At 52.6% G+C, this 14448-nt stretch overlaps 6 protein-coding genes across 6 annotated transcripts; 4 read left to right on the top strand and 2 right to left on the bottom strand.

The window, feature by feature from the left end:
- Positions 1–2749: 2749 nt before the first annotated feature.
- On the top strand, positions 2750–3836 carry J4E84_008163 (uncharacterized protein; the record flags this gene model as incomplete). Its single annotated transcript, XM_049390740.1, has 4 exons — positions 2750–2979; positions 3036–3106; positions 3173–3400; positions 3448–3836. 4 exons carry the CDS (start codon positions 2750–2752, stop codon positions 3834–3836), a joined length of 918 nt encoding a protein of 305 aa, XP_049241447.1.
- A 476-nt stretch (positions 3837–4312) lies between these two features.
- On the bottom strand, positions 4313–5184 carry J4E84_008162 (uncharacterized protein; the record flags this gene model as incomplete). Its single annotated transcript, XM_049390739.1, has 2 exons — positions 4313–4374; positions 4749–5184. The coding sequence occupies 2 exons, from the start codon at positions 5182–5184 to the stop codon at positions 4313–4315; spliced, it is 498 nt and encodes a 165-aa protein (XP_049241446.1).
- An 873-nt stretch (positions 5185–6057) lies between these two features.
- J4E84_008161 (uncharacterized protein) lies at positions 6058–7506 on the top strand (the record flags this gene model as incomplete). The annotated part of the gene is made up of 1 exon (XM_049390738.1): positions 6058–7506. One exon carries the CDS (start codon positions 6058–6060, stop codon positions 7504–7506), a length of 1449 nt encoding a protein of 482 aa, XP_049241445.1.
- Positions 7507–9350: 1844 nt separating this feature from the next.
- On the bottom strand, positions 9351–10913 carry J4E84_008160 (uncharacterized protein; the record flags this gene model as incomplete). Its single annotated transcript, XM_049390737.1, has 3 exons — positions 9351–10599; positions 10660–10696; positions 10748–10913. 3 exons carry the CDS (start codon positions 10911–10913, stop codon positions 9351–9353), a joined length of 1452 nt encoding a protein of 483 aa, XP_049241444.1.
- A 548-nt stretch (positions 10914–11461) lies between these two features.
- J4E84_008159 (uncharacterized protein) lies at positions 11462–12868 on the top strand (the record flags this gene model as incomplete). Its single annotated transcript, XM_049390736.1, has 1 exon — positions 11462–12868. One exon carries the CDS (start codon positions 11462–11464, stop codon positions 12866–12868), a length of 1407 nt encoding a protein of 468 aa, XP_049241443.1.
- Positions 12869–13407: 539 nt separating this feature from the next.
- On the top strand, positions 13408–14401 carry J4E84_008158 (uncharacterized protein; the record flags this gene model as incomplete). Its single annotated transcript, XM_049390735.1, has 2 exons — positions 13408–13585; positions 13650–14401. 2 exons carry the CDS (start codon positions 13408–13410, stop codon positions 14399–14401), a joined length of 930 nt encoding a protein of 309 aa, XP_049241442.1.
- Positions 14402–14448: the final 47 nt, after the last annotated feature.

Genomic DNA, 14448 nt, shown 5'->3' with positions numbered 1-14448 from the left:
TGTAGCCATAGGTGCCGGTTTCCCGTTTTCTCACCTACACACGTTCACGTTTACGGTGTTTCTACAGGTGCTTGCTCTTGGTGAGGAAGGAATCCACAGAGGCTCAAAGAGTAGCTTCTCTTTCGCATGCAAGCGTCCGGTCTCTCGTCATGAGCCGGGCAGGTGCAGATGGTCCAACACCGCACAGTGCCACCCGTCGGATTTATGAGCCTATGCCGTCTCGTGCTGTCATATTGTGCGATTTATCCTTCGACTTTAGGTTTTGATGGAGACACTGGAACTGAAAAAGTGATGTATACGATTGTACGATGGGGCGCCTTCGAAGGCTTACAGGAAGATGCACGCCCAAGCTTCCGCGCCGGTGATTACGTCAGCTGGCTCTTGCGCGGGGCCAGGATACTTCCCAACCACCAACTGGGATCCCGTAGCTTTGGCCCTCGTCACGTTCCGAAAGGTACTTTTTCAGCATACGCGTACCTGCATGTCTTGTTTGCAGCTTTTCACCGCTTCGTCCGGCAGCGCTGGGGTGTCATTCTCCGCTCTTTCAACGAGACGTGAAAGTCGATCAGATTAAGCTCGAAGATGATACGACCTTCTTTATGGCTGAATCATGGCAATTGGGGCAAGTCGCACAATGGATACTTACGGCGCTACTCCGATGTAGTCTCCGTCTTTGGCTCTGCTGCAGCCTCACTTTGGAATGAGCGTGTGATTGCCACGTCGCTTACGGATTCCTCTTGCTCTATTGCAGAAAGGACTTTTTCCTTTTTTCCTGAGGCTTCGGTGGCGGTGAGTCGCTCAACCAGTAAGGTAATGACGCGGGCATCATTTGTCGGTGTCGCCAGATCGCAACCGACGTGTGACCAAGACCGACGGCTCAAAGGCGACCATCGTGGACTGGAATTTCGTTTTGGCGCCTCGACTCACGGGAAGCCTGACAACCAACAGTCAAACGCAGAACTGATTGGTGTGACTACCACTAAATAACGTCCCGAACAGCGACACGGCCTAGCCCCAACTCCCAACCGTGGGGTTGCAGATGATCGTCGTAAAATCGCGGGGCTGGACTGTGCCGCTGGGAAATGTAAGACGCGTCCTGCAGGTGGCACCAGGCACGAGTAGTGCGAAATCGGAATTTGCTCCGAAGTATTTACCGGCTCCCCCGTACTCGTTCATCCATTTTTCACATTACACGTCTCCTCAACATTGTTCTCCACTGTCGTTTACCTCGCCTATAATGTACCACCTAGACGGCAATCCGGCTCCTTCCGACCAAACATTGTTTCAAGATCTACTCAAGATCACCACATCGAAATGGCAGTCAATGCTCAAGAGAGATGCGACACCGGCACGACAGGAGCCTGCTTCGCGACCTTCCGTGTCCAGAACCTCGACTCAACTCTCGGTGCCGATATCGAAAGAGTAGAGACTCTCCATTATGTCCACGGACGAAACAGGTCGCAAAGCCTCCGCAAATCTTTTGTTCACGCAGCGTCGCGTCACTCTCTATTCGGAACGCTACACTCGCAATTGGAGTAATCAGGAACCGAGCGACACCTTGTCTGTTACTGACACCTGCGATCGTCATACTGGGCGGGTCAAGAACTGAACAACACCGGCGACCCTGATGATGCATGTACCAACATGATGGCTCAATGGAGTAGTGATATCGAATCTGTCAGGTGTACAACACGGCAAGTCTGGATGAAGTGGCAGCGTTCACGCACTATAACGGTTCAATCGTTCGTAAAGGTAAGTTCCCCTAATACACTTGCGCAAGCTACTTTGCTAACCTCGTCAAAAGCAGTCTTCTGTTTCACGTCAAAACGTACGTTTGCTCCACAGCGTGCCTCATCGCTTCCCGGCGCGCACTCCGCTACTCGCAGCGCTCCATCATCACATCCACCTCGCAGACTTGCAAACCGCTGGCTGCACATACACTCAGGTCTTTCGTGGGAGACGGAATAGAACCGGCGGACAGCATTGAGGGATAAACTGTGGTGTTACGATACGCTGTGCAAGTGCTCCTCTTCTGCTCAGGCCCAACCATGTGTTCACTCCGAAGCGGTCGGTGACATATCTGCTAGCAGAACCAGGGAAAAGCCATGGAGCTTTGCTTGGTTGTCTGAGCGCGGTTGCCCAGTACTTGATCGACCAGACGGACGCACCAATCCAATGTCCTCTTGCATTGCTTGATGGATCCTGCCTTCTCAGCGACAACGTACCAGTAGGCGCCAGTAGTTTAAAGAGGTCTGCCCTCCAAATGGTCACAATACAAAACTTCATCTCATTGTTATATCGTCAGACTTACAGAACCCGTCATGAGCGTGGCCAACTCCGACCAACCATAGCCTGTGTGTCCGCATCCCTGTCAGGTCTTGCGCGAACGACATATTGCATATGACTTGACATACTATGGGGCATCTAATCTTAGTCCGATTAGGCACGGAGCACCCAGGCCGATCAGCACATAAAGGTGTCTTAGCCACCCATAATCTAATGTATAGTGTACGATTACAAAGACTCGCCCAAAGATCGGTACCGCAATCTACGACCACAGCACATGGCTCGCATTATCGAGATTCGTATTATCAGTCATTTCGACCAGCTTAGGCCACGCGCTCCAATTTGTTTAGCTAATATAATCCATGATAAATCATGATGACCATCAGTATCTTGGATGGTACTTCACTGCACTCCCATCCACTCCAGCAAGTCTCAAACCCCTACCATAATACACTTCTCCAATATGAAGAATCTTATCCTCTTCGCGCTGGCAAGTGTTGTCTCAGCCCATACCATTTTTCAGAAAGTCTCTGTCAACGGCGTGGAGCAGGGTCAGCTGAAGGGCGTCCGCGCCCCCGATTCTGACTACCCTATCACAAATGTCAACGACGCGGCTTTTGCTTGCAACAAAGACATCAAGCATACAGATAGCACTGTGATAAGCATTCCGGCTGGAGCAAAGGTCGGCGCATGGTGGGAACTCCGATGTACGAACTGTATGGAAGACGAACACTGACTTCGCTGAACAGGTGGGGACACGTCATAGGTGGAAAGCAGGGTGCTAACGATCCCGATCATCCTATTGCTGCGAGCCACAAAGGTAGGTGGCGCTTCATGATAGCTCTCTCGGTCATGTAGAAGCAGATAGCTAATGTATCCACCGCAGGGCCGATACAATACTACCTTGCCAAGGTAGACAATGCCGCAACTACTGGCACCACAGGCCTTCAATGGTTCAAGGTTGCCCAAGACGGTCTGAGTAACGGAAAATGGGCTGTGGACACGATGATTGCCAACGGAGGTTGGCACTACTTCAACATGCCTACTTGTGTTGCTCCGGGCGACTATCTGCTGCGTGTCGAGCTCATCGCCCTCCACAGCGCTTCGGCGCAAGGTAATGAGCCCAGGCCATCGCACTATCAACCTGCTGATGTTCAACAGGCGGCGCCCAATTCTACATGGAATGCGCACAGATCCGCGTCTCGGGTAGTGGCACAAACAAGGGCTCCAACTTCGTCTCTTTCCCTGGTGCTTACAAAGCCAACGACCCCGGTATCCAACTCAGTATCTATGACACCACTGGGAAGCCCTACATGGGTGGCAAGGCCTATTCCATTCCAGGGCCTGCGCCGCTGACCTGTGCGGCTGGGCAAGATGGCGGCAGTGGCTCCACACCAGCGCCTCAACAGCCAGCTCCAGCACCAGAAGCGCCGGCTGCGGGAGCCGCACTATACGCGCAGTGTGGAGGCGCCACGTGGACTGGTCCAACGACCTGCGCGCAGGGAACGTGTAAAGTAAGCAGCGAGCATTACTCACAATGCGTGCCGTAACATGTCCGCCGAGATGTTGTAGTGTATGTAGTCGACTGCGACTGGACAATTAAGGCTTTCGGAATACTACTCATGCCTTGATCATTTCTACCCGTCAAATCTCGCGACTACGGCATCTTCGCACATGCCTTTCGAAATTATCCCTACGCGTGAACTTCTTTTCGGGGATTGAACACAAAGGGTTGGGACAATAGAAGTTTTGCGTTGCGTACATGTCTTTGTGAACGCCGCGCTCATGTCTCTTGAGATCAGCTTTGAGTGCGAAAGCTGATACGCAATGCCTGCATCGATACCGCCGTCGGTGCTTGCGGTTCAAGTGTACACTACGAGTGTGTTAGCTCCAGATCTTTTCAATATCTGCGAATGAAACGCCAGGCTGGGGACTTACTTCAACTGCCCCTGCGAATGGTATGTCGTCCGACATGTGTCACATAGGTAAAGGCTCGAAGACCCATCGGAGTTTTGCGCTTGATCGCTCAGTTGGTTGGACGCCGGACGATCTCTGGGAGCTGTTTCTGAAGGCTCGTAAGATTGCTCACTGTCAGGTGGAGAGCTTGTGTATTCTGTGGGGGAGTCAAGGAAGGGGTTGTCAGCTTGAGCATATGAAGAGGGCCCCGCTGGTGAGACTAAAAGTGCTGATGAAGTATTGCTCATGGCCATGACCTGCAGTCTCTCCGAGCTTTCGCTATTGATGTCGTTTTGGAATGGTCGTTTCTTTTGGAGCCATGGAAAAATGACTGGATTCGGGGTATGCTCTGCGTCCCATGGGCTGATGTATTGCTCGTCCACCGAAGAAGTGGCGGCTTGTCTAGCCCAGCCAAAGTGTGCAGGCGCTACGGTGAGTAGTTGTGATGATCCTTCTATAGCGACATGTCAGTGGAAGCTCCAAGACAAAGCAAGGAGTTGACCAACCACTCTGAGGGACGATGCGTTCCAGGTAGGATCGCTTGTCGATGCCCAGAATCTGATCGGACGTGATGGCTCTCGGCGGTTTCTTGGTTGCATACTTCTCCTGTCTCGCCCATATCGAATCCTTGGGCGGTGCTTTGGCATAAGGAGGTGGATCAATTCCGGGGCGCTTCCTTTCGCGCTCTAGATCCCTAAGTTTCCTAAAGGGATCGAGTTTCCTCCTTCTGATTCGATCCGCAAGCCATACCCATACTATAGGCGCTGCGAGTACAAATGTGACGGCCAGACATATACCAATAAACATCGAGGCAGCAGCTCTTTCTTCTGCTGGACTCTTGGACGGTGGTGACCCGTTGACTGTTGATCGTGGCTCCAGTTCCCAGTCCAGTCGTGCATCCAACGTGAATGTTGCCTCGAGAGGCGTCGGGTAGGGAGCCATGGTGGCCGGTAAAGGCAGGACAGCGATGCACTCGCCGTGTGAAGCATTGATCTCATCGCTCTCTCTATATCAAAGTCACGGCCTGCCTGTGGCTGAAGCGATGGCGATCCGAGGCTGAAGCCGGGAGGCATACATTTTCTGTAGGACTGCCGTGATTGGGGAACTCATCATACCGGTTAGAGGGCATTTCCAAATACGAGGACCTTCTAGAGCCCGTCGATATGGTGTTATGCCGCTCAAGGTATGGTGCTTGCCCCATTAGTCTTTTTGGCCCCCGGTTAATGTTGGACCCATGCCGTTGGTGCACGCTTGCGCATGTCGTGAACCCATCTTTGGGGTTGAATTGATCCTTCAGCCCTATGGTAGGAGGATAAAAGCTAGCCAAGAAGCCCTCCGTTGGACTGTCAGGTGCGTCTCGCGGCTCTGTCGTCATGTGTTGGATCGTGTTTGTCGTGTTGGTCGTGTTTTTCAATGCACGAACGTACCTAGGTAGGAAAACCGGGATTGATCCCGTCGGAAAGCTAGGAGCACCTGCCTGATCTTGGCGGCGTTCGATGCCACAACAAACCTTGGAATGCATCAACACAACACCATCAGTATAGCTAGCCACGGGTATACGAGGTTAGATAGTAGGCCGAGTTCCCCAGCGATGCACGTCCGACTCTTCATGATGTAGCAAGAGCTCTCGCCGCGCTGTCCTCTGTTGAGTTGCGACACGAGTCAGTACCTAGGTACTTGCAGTGGTAATCCCTCTATCCCCCTTGCGGCGTCACTTGCGAGTGTGAGGGATTTACAGATCTACATATTGTCTGTAGGATGCTGCGATACCCATGAGTTTTCTTGCTTCCCCAGAACCGCTCCCGTCTGTACAGTATGGCCGACCTTTCAAACCTCAAGAAGCTGCGCCCATGCGGCAGACTAGAAACATACAGCACCGCACGACACCATCTCGGGTTCTACAAGAACGTTGGCTTTACCGCAGAATATGTGGCATCAAAGAATCCTCAATCGTCGCTCGAACTGCGAATCTATAATGCGCTCCGAAAAGTTATTGCCCAGCACCCGGTCCTGACAACCATCACGCTGAATGAAGATCAACCCTATCCCAACGTATACTTCGCGCAACTCCCTGAGATCGATCTACGTACCTGCGTAGAGATATGCGAGAGAAAGACACCATTCCCAAACGATGGCGAGGCGGACGAAGAGCTCGATCGATACCTAGTGCAGCAGCATAGCCGCGATTTTAAGGACAACCTAGGCTCGAAGCCTTTCTGGCGGCTGCTGGTCCTGACTTCACCACAAGACACATCCAAGTTCACGGCGACGTGGATGTGGCACCATGCGCTAGCAGACGGAACGTCAGCCTTCTCGTTTCACAAATCATTCCTGGCTGGCCTCAACACTCCGGAAGACATCGCAGATGCGATTGTCAAGTCTTCATCTGCGGATCTAGCGCCGCCATTAGAGGACTTACATCCAATGACTATAACGTGGCCTTACTTCATCAAGGCCATTCTTGGTGCCTTGTTACCCTCGGTATTCGCAAAGCGACCTCCGAAACTATGGGCGGGCAACGCTATACAGCCGAACGCTACGCCGATTCCGCCACCGCATTATCGCACGCTCGTCCTGTCGAAAGCGACTACGGACAAGCTGGCTCAAGTCAGCCGATCTGAAAAGACAAGCGTAACAGCAACGTTGCAATGCCTTCTCGCCGCGTCACTCTTCACCTGCCTCTCAGCAGAAGACTGTGAGAGGCTTCACATTGAAGGCCCGATATCGATAAAGAAATTCTTAAACGTGGAGGCACAGCAGATGACCATGACGATTGCCGAATATGCGCACCTTCACGAGCGCGTCGCATCTCGAGAACCCAAACTCAAAGATTCAGCAGGACTGAGTGTCCTACAGCAGTTCTCATGGGACACTGCACGCGCAGTGAAATCCACCATATCCACAGAAGTCGCCAAATCTGGCGTCGATAACCCCGTCGCGCTGCTGAAATACATCTCTTCTATGCAGCAACATTTCTTCGACAAATTAGGTAAGCCTCGCAAGTCTGCAGCAGAACTGTCCAGTGCAGGAGTATGGAAGCATACTCAGAGTGAAGGAGTATGGTCTGTCGGTCGGATGGTGTTCAGCCAATCTCCCAATATTGTGGCCAATGCTTTGAAACTCAATGTTGTAACAGGTGGCGATGGAAACGCGACGTTGAACTTCTGCTGGGCTGAGGATGCCGTGGAAGAGCAGCTCATGCGTGATATCATCGAGGGAGTTAGAACCGGGATCGAAGATCTAGTAGAAAGGCGCCAGGAGTAGATAGCATAGCTGCATGTTGGAGGCGGCTGTATTGAGTTTCATCCGCTGGTCTGCGTAGTAATGATAGTTTCAACGCATGTGCACCAATGAAGCGCAAGGATAATCCATAGCACGCCCTTCCGGTTGAACACAAAGAGGGTCTAAGAAAAGTCCACGGGCTGTCCTGGGTTGGAAGCCTTATATCAGCACTTCACCTGTAAGCCGAATCACATACTGCTGCCGTGTTCAGCAGCGACGCCACAAAATAAAGCGACTAAGAGTCATCATACGATTCGGCAGAAAATAGTACTTCCAGGAAGAAAACAGGTATATATGCATCAACTCCAACGCCAAATACCCCCTTAGTACATACAATCGAAGCACATGAGCCTCATGCAGCATGCTGAAGCTGCTGAATCCAACCCTGAAACGCGGAACCATGCCAACACATCTGTCACTATTACTGCTTCATATCCGTCGTTCCCTGCTTGCTTCCTCTTCGATATTCCCAGACCTCCTGCCCTTGTCCGTTCGCAATCGCGCCTGCGCCTGAGCCATAGTATGTAGCATATGCTGCGTTCATGCCCTCATGGTGCTCTTTCGCGTGGCGCTTGATGGATTTCCAGAGGCCCCGAGCTTTGCTCGGTTCCTTCAGTGTAGATGCCGATGACGAAACAACAGACGTTGATGATGAAGATGCCTGGACTGGTGTCTTGATGTATTCGAAAGAAGTGCGAGGAGTCGTCGCGGAAGAGCCTGACATCTTCGATATACGAGAACTTGGGCGTGTTTCTTTCGATTCAGATGGCTCTAGAGGCGGTGTAGTGGTGTATGTATGAGCCTTGCTCGATACGCCGATGTTGATGCCGATTTGAAGCTTGTGTGTCGAGAATGATGGCAAACGTACTCGTTTGATTACTGTGGATCAGGGTGCTTTGTCGTTTCTGTGGGACTGGTACCAAATCTTTTGGTTTGTTTGAGCCCACGTTGTAACAAGAAGAATGTGCTGGTAATGTCTAGATCACTTCAGCTGCGTACAACACCATCTTTATACTGACCCCACAGCTCAGGCCACTGTACCGATTCAGACATCCGAGAATCGCACACCCTATGACTCCATGGACCAACATGACTTTGCCGTCGCAGTGCTGACTGTTTCGGTAATTGACCTGAAAGGCGTGGGAGGCTTGTTTCAGCGGCTTTGCTTGTCGAAAACATGACCATACGCCTGAGAGGCGCAATGTGGAGACAGTTTGACGCCAGCATTGCGCCAGATGGGTCCAATGGGAGACTTGCGCTGAAGCCACTTTCTCCCGGAATACGCTAGTGCATGTGGACTTCCCGACGGGTAGCAAAGAATGCGCGGTGCGAGTGTTGTACTCCTGAGGCACGGGTGTAAAAGGCTAGTCGTACGAGAGCCAGGTCACATCGACATATGCCAACGACGCCGCAGGATCGCGGCGTACGTTTTTGAAGCTCTTGTTGGTATTCTGTCTTGCATGATGTGCAGGTTGGCTTGCGTGAAGAGCGGAGGAGGGTCATTTGGGTGTAGGGCGTGCGTCTTGTGCACAGGCGCGATCCAATAGCTGGAAAGTGGGGTTGGCGCGTCCTAGTGACGAACGCGCGCGCCCTGTACATGTCAATCGTCGGTGGCCGAAGCCGCTGTATGAATGCGATGCACGTTGAGCCTTGCGATCTCAGCAACTCGACCGTGCTTGGGGTAGAAAGTGCGGCCCATGTCAATTGCGCAACGTTGACAACAGCCTTATTGCGGCACAAAAACACATCAAGCGGCACAGAAGCATACGTGGGAACGTCAGCGATGAATAACATGATTTTGGACTATCGAACACCTGATTTGATGTCTAGGGCTTAACAACTGTCTGCCACGGAAGTGTATTATCGAAGAAAAAGGTTGCTTTTGGCTGTGCCGCAAGGCCTTCGCCCGTCATGTTGCACAGCTTGGTCACGTCACCGGCCTCTGCACGCTTCGCCTTGATGATATCTTGGTACTGAGACAGGGGGCAAGATGAGCCAGGACCACTGGTGCAGTCCACAACAGGGTAGACAACCTCGTTAATGCGGATGCGCACGAAAGTTTCTTGAGAGGCGGTGCCGTTGTAGTTGGTTGCATAGCCAGAGCCGTATGTGCTATTGTGGGCAGCAGCAGGACAAGAGAGGCGTTCGAATGCAACAGTTCCGCGCATCTTCACGACCTGAGAGGAGCGGAAGAGTCGGTCCGATAACGACATGTTACCAGGAAGCTGCTCTTGTTTGTCGAAAACACCGATCGCAGCGGCCAGCTGGTTGATTTGGCCATCATTTGCGAAATTGGCCATGATCTTTGGAGGGACAAAAGTGCCATTGCCCGTCTTGTAGGTCGCGTCTGGACCATCAACAAAGCGTTGCACAGTCATGTCAACGATAGGCAACATCTGGTATTTCTCGATATCGGATCCCAGGCCGGTGCCGTACCAATAACGCAAATCTTGCGCATACTCGTACTGCAAGATCTCTTCCTGTGTGAAGATATCGCAAAAGGGGCTTCGACGGCCGGTGATCTGGGTCTCGAATCCACACAAGTAGGGTATCTGGTCGACTTGACTCGTTGTAAGGTTCAGGCCTTGGATCTTCCCGTTGAGCCTGGCGGCAATCGGGGGAAGGTACATAGAGTCCCACGTCTCCTTGGCAGGACCTCCACCCGCGTCATCGTAGGCCTTGCACAGGTCGCTGGGAGCAAGAGTGTTGCCCCAACTGGCAGGGTCGCTCGCGTTGAGAGCATAGATTGTAGTGAGGTCTGTAGCGTTCGGCCCCACGAAACCTTGAGCGAAGAGACGTGCGCTGTCCCGAACGCGTGGACCAGACGTATAGTAGTTTGCCCACATAGTAAAAGCGGTGTTGTACTTGTACAGGTCGGGGTAACGAAGGCGCCACGTTGTACCCATCTCGTGTAGTTCTTTCCAGCCGGTCGGGCTCAGATTAGCGATTTGAGCGTCCGGGTCTGAGAGGACCGGCTTCCAGGATTTGAGGAACGCGAGCTTCTCGTCGGTGATGGTGATGTCTCCGGCGGCTTGGATGTAATTGGCGAATTCAACCCACCCATTGTAGGCGCCACTATAAAAGTAAAAAGACAAAGTCAGCCTATGCCTCATGTACAGCGCGTGCAGTAGTTACCGGTCTGGGAACCGCGAACCGTGACGGGAGAAGAAAGCTATGTGTTCTTAGTCTGGCATTCTTCAATCGCGGAATCAAGCTGCCCTACCTGCCAGATCGACCTTGCATCCTGTAGGTATATCGGACGAAATGCCCGTCACCTCTTCGCCGGGGAACCATTGTCCGTTGCCGCCTATATGCTGGAAGACATTGAAGTTGTCTTGGGCTGCAACAGCAGCACTGCTAGCGGCGAGAGAAAGAGCAAGAAGCTTCATGATTACCGTTAAGAAATGAGAGACGCTCCGAAGTGCAGATAGGAATAGAGCGCACGCCTATCATCTTTATACCCGACATGTTGATTGATCGTGGTGTTGTCAAGTTCAGCACCTGCTTTAGCCTCGGAGATGAGTTCTGGCGATGCTTCCTAAGGCGGTAAGGATGCTCAGGAACCAGCTGCACGTGGGAGCATCGACGGCGTGGGTGGTCTCTTCGCATGGAGGCGCGGTCTGCCACAGCGGCCAAGGAACTCCATTGTAGGATGCAATCCTTCGCGCATGGGAAATACGATGGTTTCGACCCGAGCTTCGCGTGAATTGCGGTTGACGTAGGTTGATAGCAGTGGATGACCATGCATCTGTCGCCCTTCGGAGGTGCATGCTCCGATTAGTCACGCCTTATCGATACCGCACCCGCGATCGCGGCATCTGACTGACTCAATCTTCAGCTATCTTTGCCAATAACACACCCGCAACGATGCACGTCTCCATGTCCCCTCGGTGACTATCCGAATCAAGCTCCTCTCAGCACTTCTATCCATCAGATCATGGCTGAATCCAAGCCGCGTCAACGCAAATTCGCGCCAAGGTCACGGACGGGCTGCCTTACATGCCGAACCCGGCGGAAGAGGTGCGATAGCGCCCAGCCTCAGTGTGCGAACTGCAAGCGCCTCAACCTGTTATGCGAATGGCAAACTCCACGAAGTATCGTTTCGGAATCGTCTTCGTCCCAGTCAAGCTCAAAGAGCCCGGAGCGCCAGGTCGCAGTCCCACTGCGCTCGTCTCTTGATCCATGGGATGCACTACCGGGCGACGAAGGAGCGGAGCGGATGCATTTGTTGCAGTATTACATCGAGGCGTTTGTACCCAGTGTCCAAGTAGCACCTATTGCAACGAGTTTCTACACCAGCCTCTACATGCCTTGGTCTTTCCAGATCGAAGGTATGCTTGACGCTATCCTGGCTATATCTTCTGCTCAGTTGGCGAGGCGAAGCCAGGACGCAGAACGCGCCAAACATCTTCGCGCCGTATCCTCCCGCCACGAGAGGAAGTGCTATCAGTTCATCAAGGAGCGTTTGAACCCGTCGGGTGGATTACCAGAAGATACCTACCAGGTCACTGCGGTGATTCTCATCCTGGTAGGACTAGAAGCACTCAACGGTGTCAAGACTACGAGATGGATATCGCAACTGAAGAGTGTGCAACGGATACTTAGTGCGCTCACTCCGGAACAGAGCATCATGGACTGTGTTGAAGTTGATTCTCTGCATCGACACTTCACTTACCACTTCGCCTCTGCTTCGCTCATGGCGCGGGTGTCAAACGCCGGAAAGGCCTGTTCGGCAGAGCAGGGCTTGATACCAATCAGCGCCGCCCTAATGCCAGGCACAATCGACCCGCTCATGGGCATCTCATACCAGCTATGCGATCTGATTTCACGGATACAGTATGTCACCTCTTCGAGTCCCGCGTTTCCCCTCGCTACCGAAGCGTCTTTCAACGTAATCGAGAAGGGTATACAGAATTGGGCTTACGACAACCCGTTTGCACTTGGCGTCGATACCCCTATAGCTCTCGACCTCATCGCCTTGGCAGAAGCCTACCGTTTAGCAGCTCTCATTCAGCTCTACCGCACCTCGCCTAGCCATTCAGCCAATATTGCGGGCTGTGCATCACGCGCGATGGAGTTTATCGCTCGTATACCACCGGGAAGCGCCGCGGAGTCAAGTTTGCTCTACCCAATATTTCTCGCTGGAGCCGAGCTAGATGATGAAGCGGCCATCGAGAAGTGCTTCCAGAGGCTAGAGGATATCCAGAATAGGAATCGGTACGAGAACGTTGAATGTGTCCAAAAGGTGTTGAAAGAAGTGTGGCGACCGAAGCTTGAAGGTGGTCAAAGAAGGGACTGGGAAGAAGTTGTAAGAGAGTGGAACTGGTCATTTACTTTGGGTTGATGCGATCCCGATGCAACTCTCCTCAGAAGCACCTTTTGCCCCGATCAAATGCTACGCTCTGGCGGGATGCCATGCGTACGTACCGGCTTGGAACCTCGGACATATCCGCTGTAAAGGAGCACTCATCGGCTCACTCATGATCGATGCCTCACTCAACGGCAATCTAAAATTCGCCCGGGCCGGGTGTGTTTGGTGATGGAGTAGCTCCTTCCCCGCATGACATACTGTATCTTGGCAAACCCCGCCTCCTCCTGCAGCCCCCATCGAGATGTCGAACTTTGCCCCGATTTGCTCGCATGTGTCTCTTTGGGTAACCATGGGATTCTCAGCTGTGCCCAGCGTCACTGATTGCTTGGCCACTTTCCCCGCTTTGTAGCCTCTCGCTATCCACTTTTGTATTCTACTGCGTAGCGTCTGCGCGACGTCGATTCTTCACTCATCTACCAGGCGATTGCGTTCGACTGAGCAGCATTGTTTTACGCCTATAACCTTCTACGTGCGACTCTTTGATCAAAATGGCGAACGCCGCTACTCCAACCATGGCCACTCCCATCGACTTTAACAGTTTGCTGGATACATCCAACCTCAAAGATCGTTCGGTGCTTATCACTGGCGCAGCATCTGGCATTGGTCTAGCCTGCGCGATGAAGATGGCCGAAGCAGGTGCAATAGTCACCATGGCTGATCTACACGATACGGCTGGGGGGGTCATCCAGGGTAAGTTCTGGCCGTGCGAATTGCCTGTGATATACATACTAACTTGGTGCTCCCACCTCTGCAGATCTAATCACTCGAGGCCTCAGAGTGCAGTTCGTACAATGCGACGTGACATCCTACGAGGATCAAGCCTCCATGTTCCAGTCTGCAATCATCTTTGGAGATGGGCAGATTGACATAGTGATCCCAAATGCAGGCATCCTTGCCGAGAAGAACCTCTTCGACATGGTGCCAGCCACGTTGCCAAACCCAGGAGACACACCACCACCTCCTCCAAGCTTTGCTTGCGTGTCCGTCAATCTTGAGGCAGTATACAATACCTGCTATCTAGCACTACATCACTTCCGCCTCCCGCGCGCAGCAGCAACAACTTTCAAGCCCAGCATCGTTCTCATCGCCTCGCTTGCAGCCTATATTGGATACCCATATAGCACCACATACAGCATGTCCAAGTTCGGTGTTCGAGGACTTCTGTACAGCCTGCGCGAGCGCGCCATGCACTCTTCGATCCGCATCAATCTTGTTGCACCCTGGTACGTGGATACCGGCATCGCCAAGCAACCCGACTTTGTAGAGGACAACGGCGCTGTTCTTAACATCATAGGATTTGTATCCATGGACAGAGTCGTGGATGCTGTGGTGAGGTTTGCTTCGGTTCAAGAGTTGTGTGGAAGAAGCGTAGGCATCTTCCCCAAGGGCAGCGAAGATCTTCTCGACGATCTGGAAGGTGGATACGGCGGCGCGATAGTGAGTAAACATATGCGCGAGGTTCAAGCAGTCGTCGTGCAGGAGATGCAGAAACAGATGCAAACGTAGTTTATTGCCCAGTAGACCCGATATGAGAGATGTCTTCGCGATATCGG

The sequence above is a fragment of the Alternaria hordeiaustralica genome, assembly GCF_023758085.1.
Source record: "Alternaria hordeiaustralica strain BMP 2776 chromosome Unknown scaffold_20, whole genome shotgun sequence".
NCBI lineage: Eukaryota > Fungi > Ascomycota > Dothideomycetes > Pleosporales > Pleosporaceae > Alternaria > Alternaria hordeiaustralica.
Note: the sequence above shows the minus strand (reverse complement) of the source record. Positions and strands in the feature narration are given on the sequence as shown.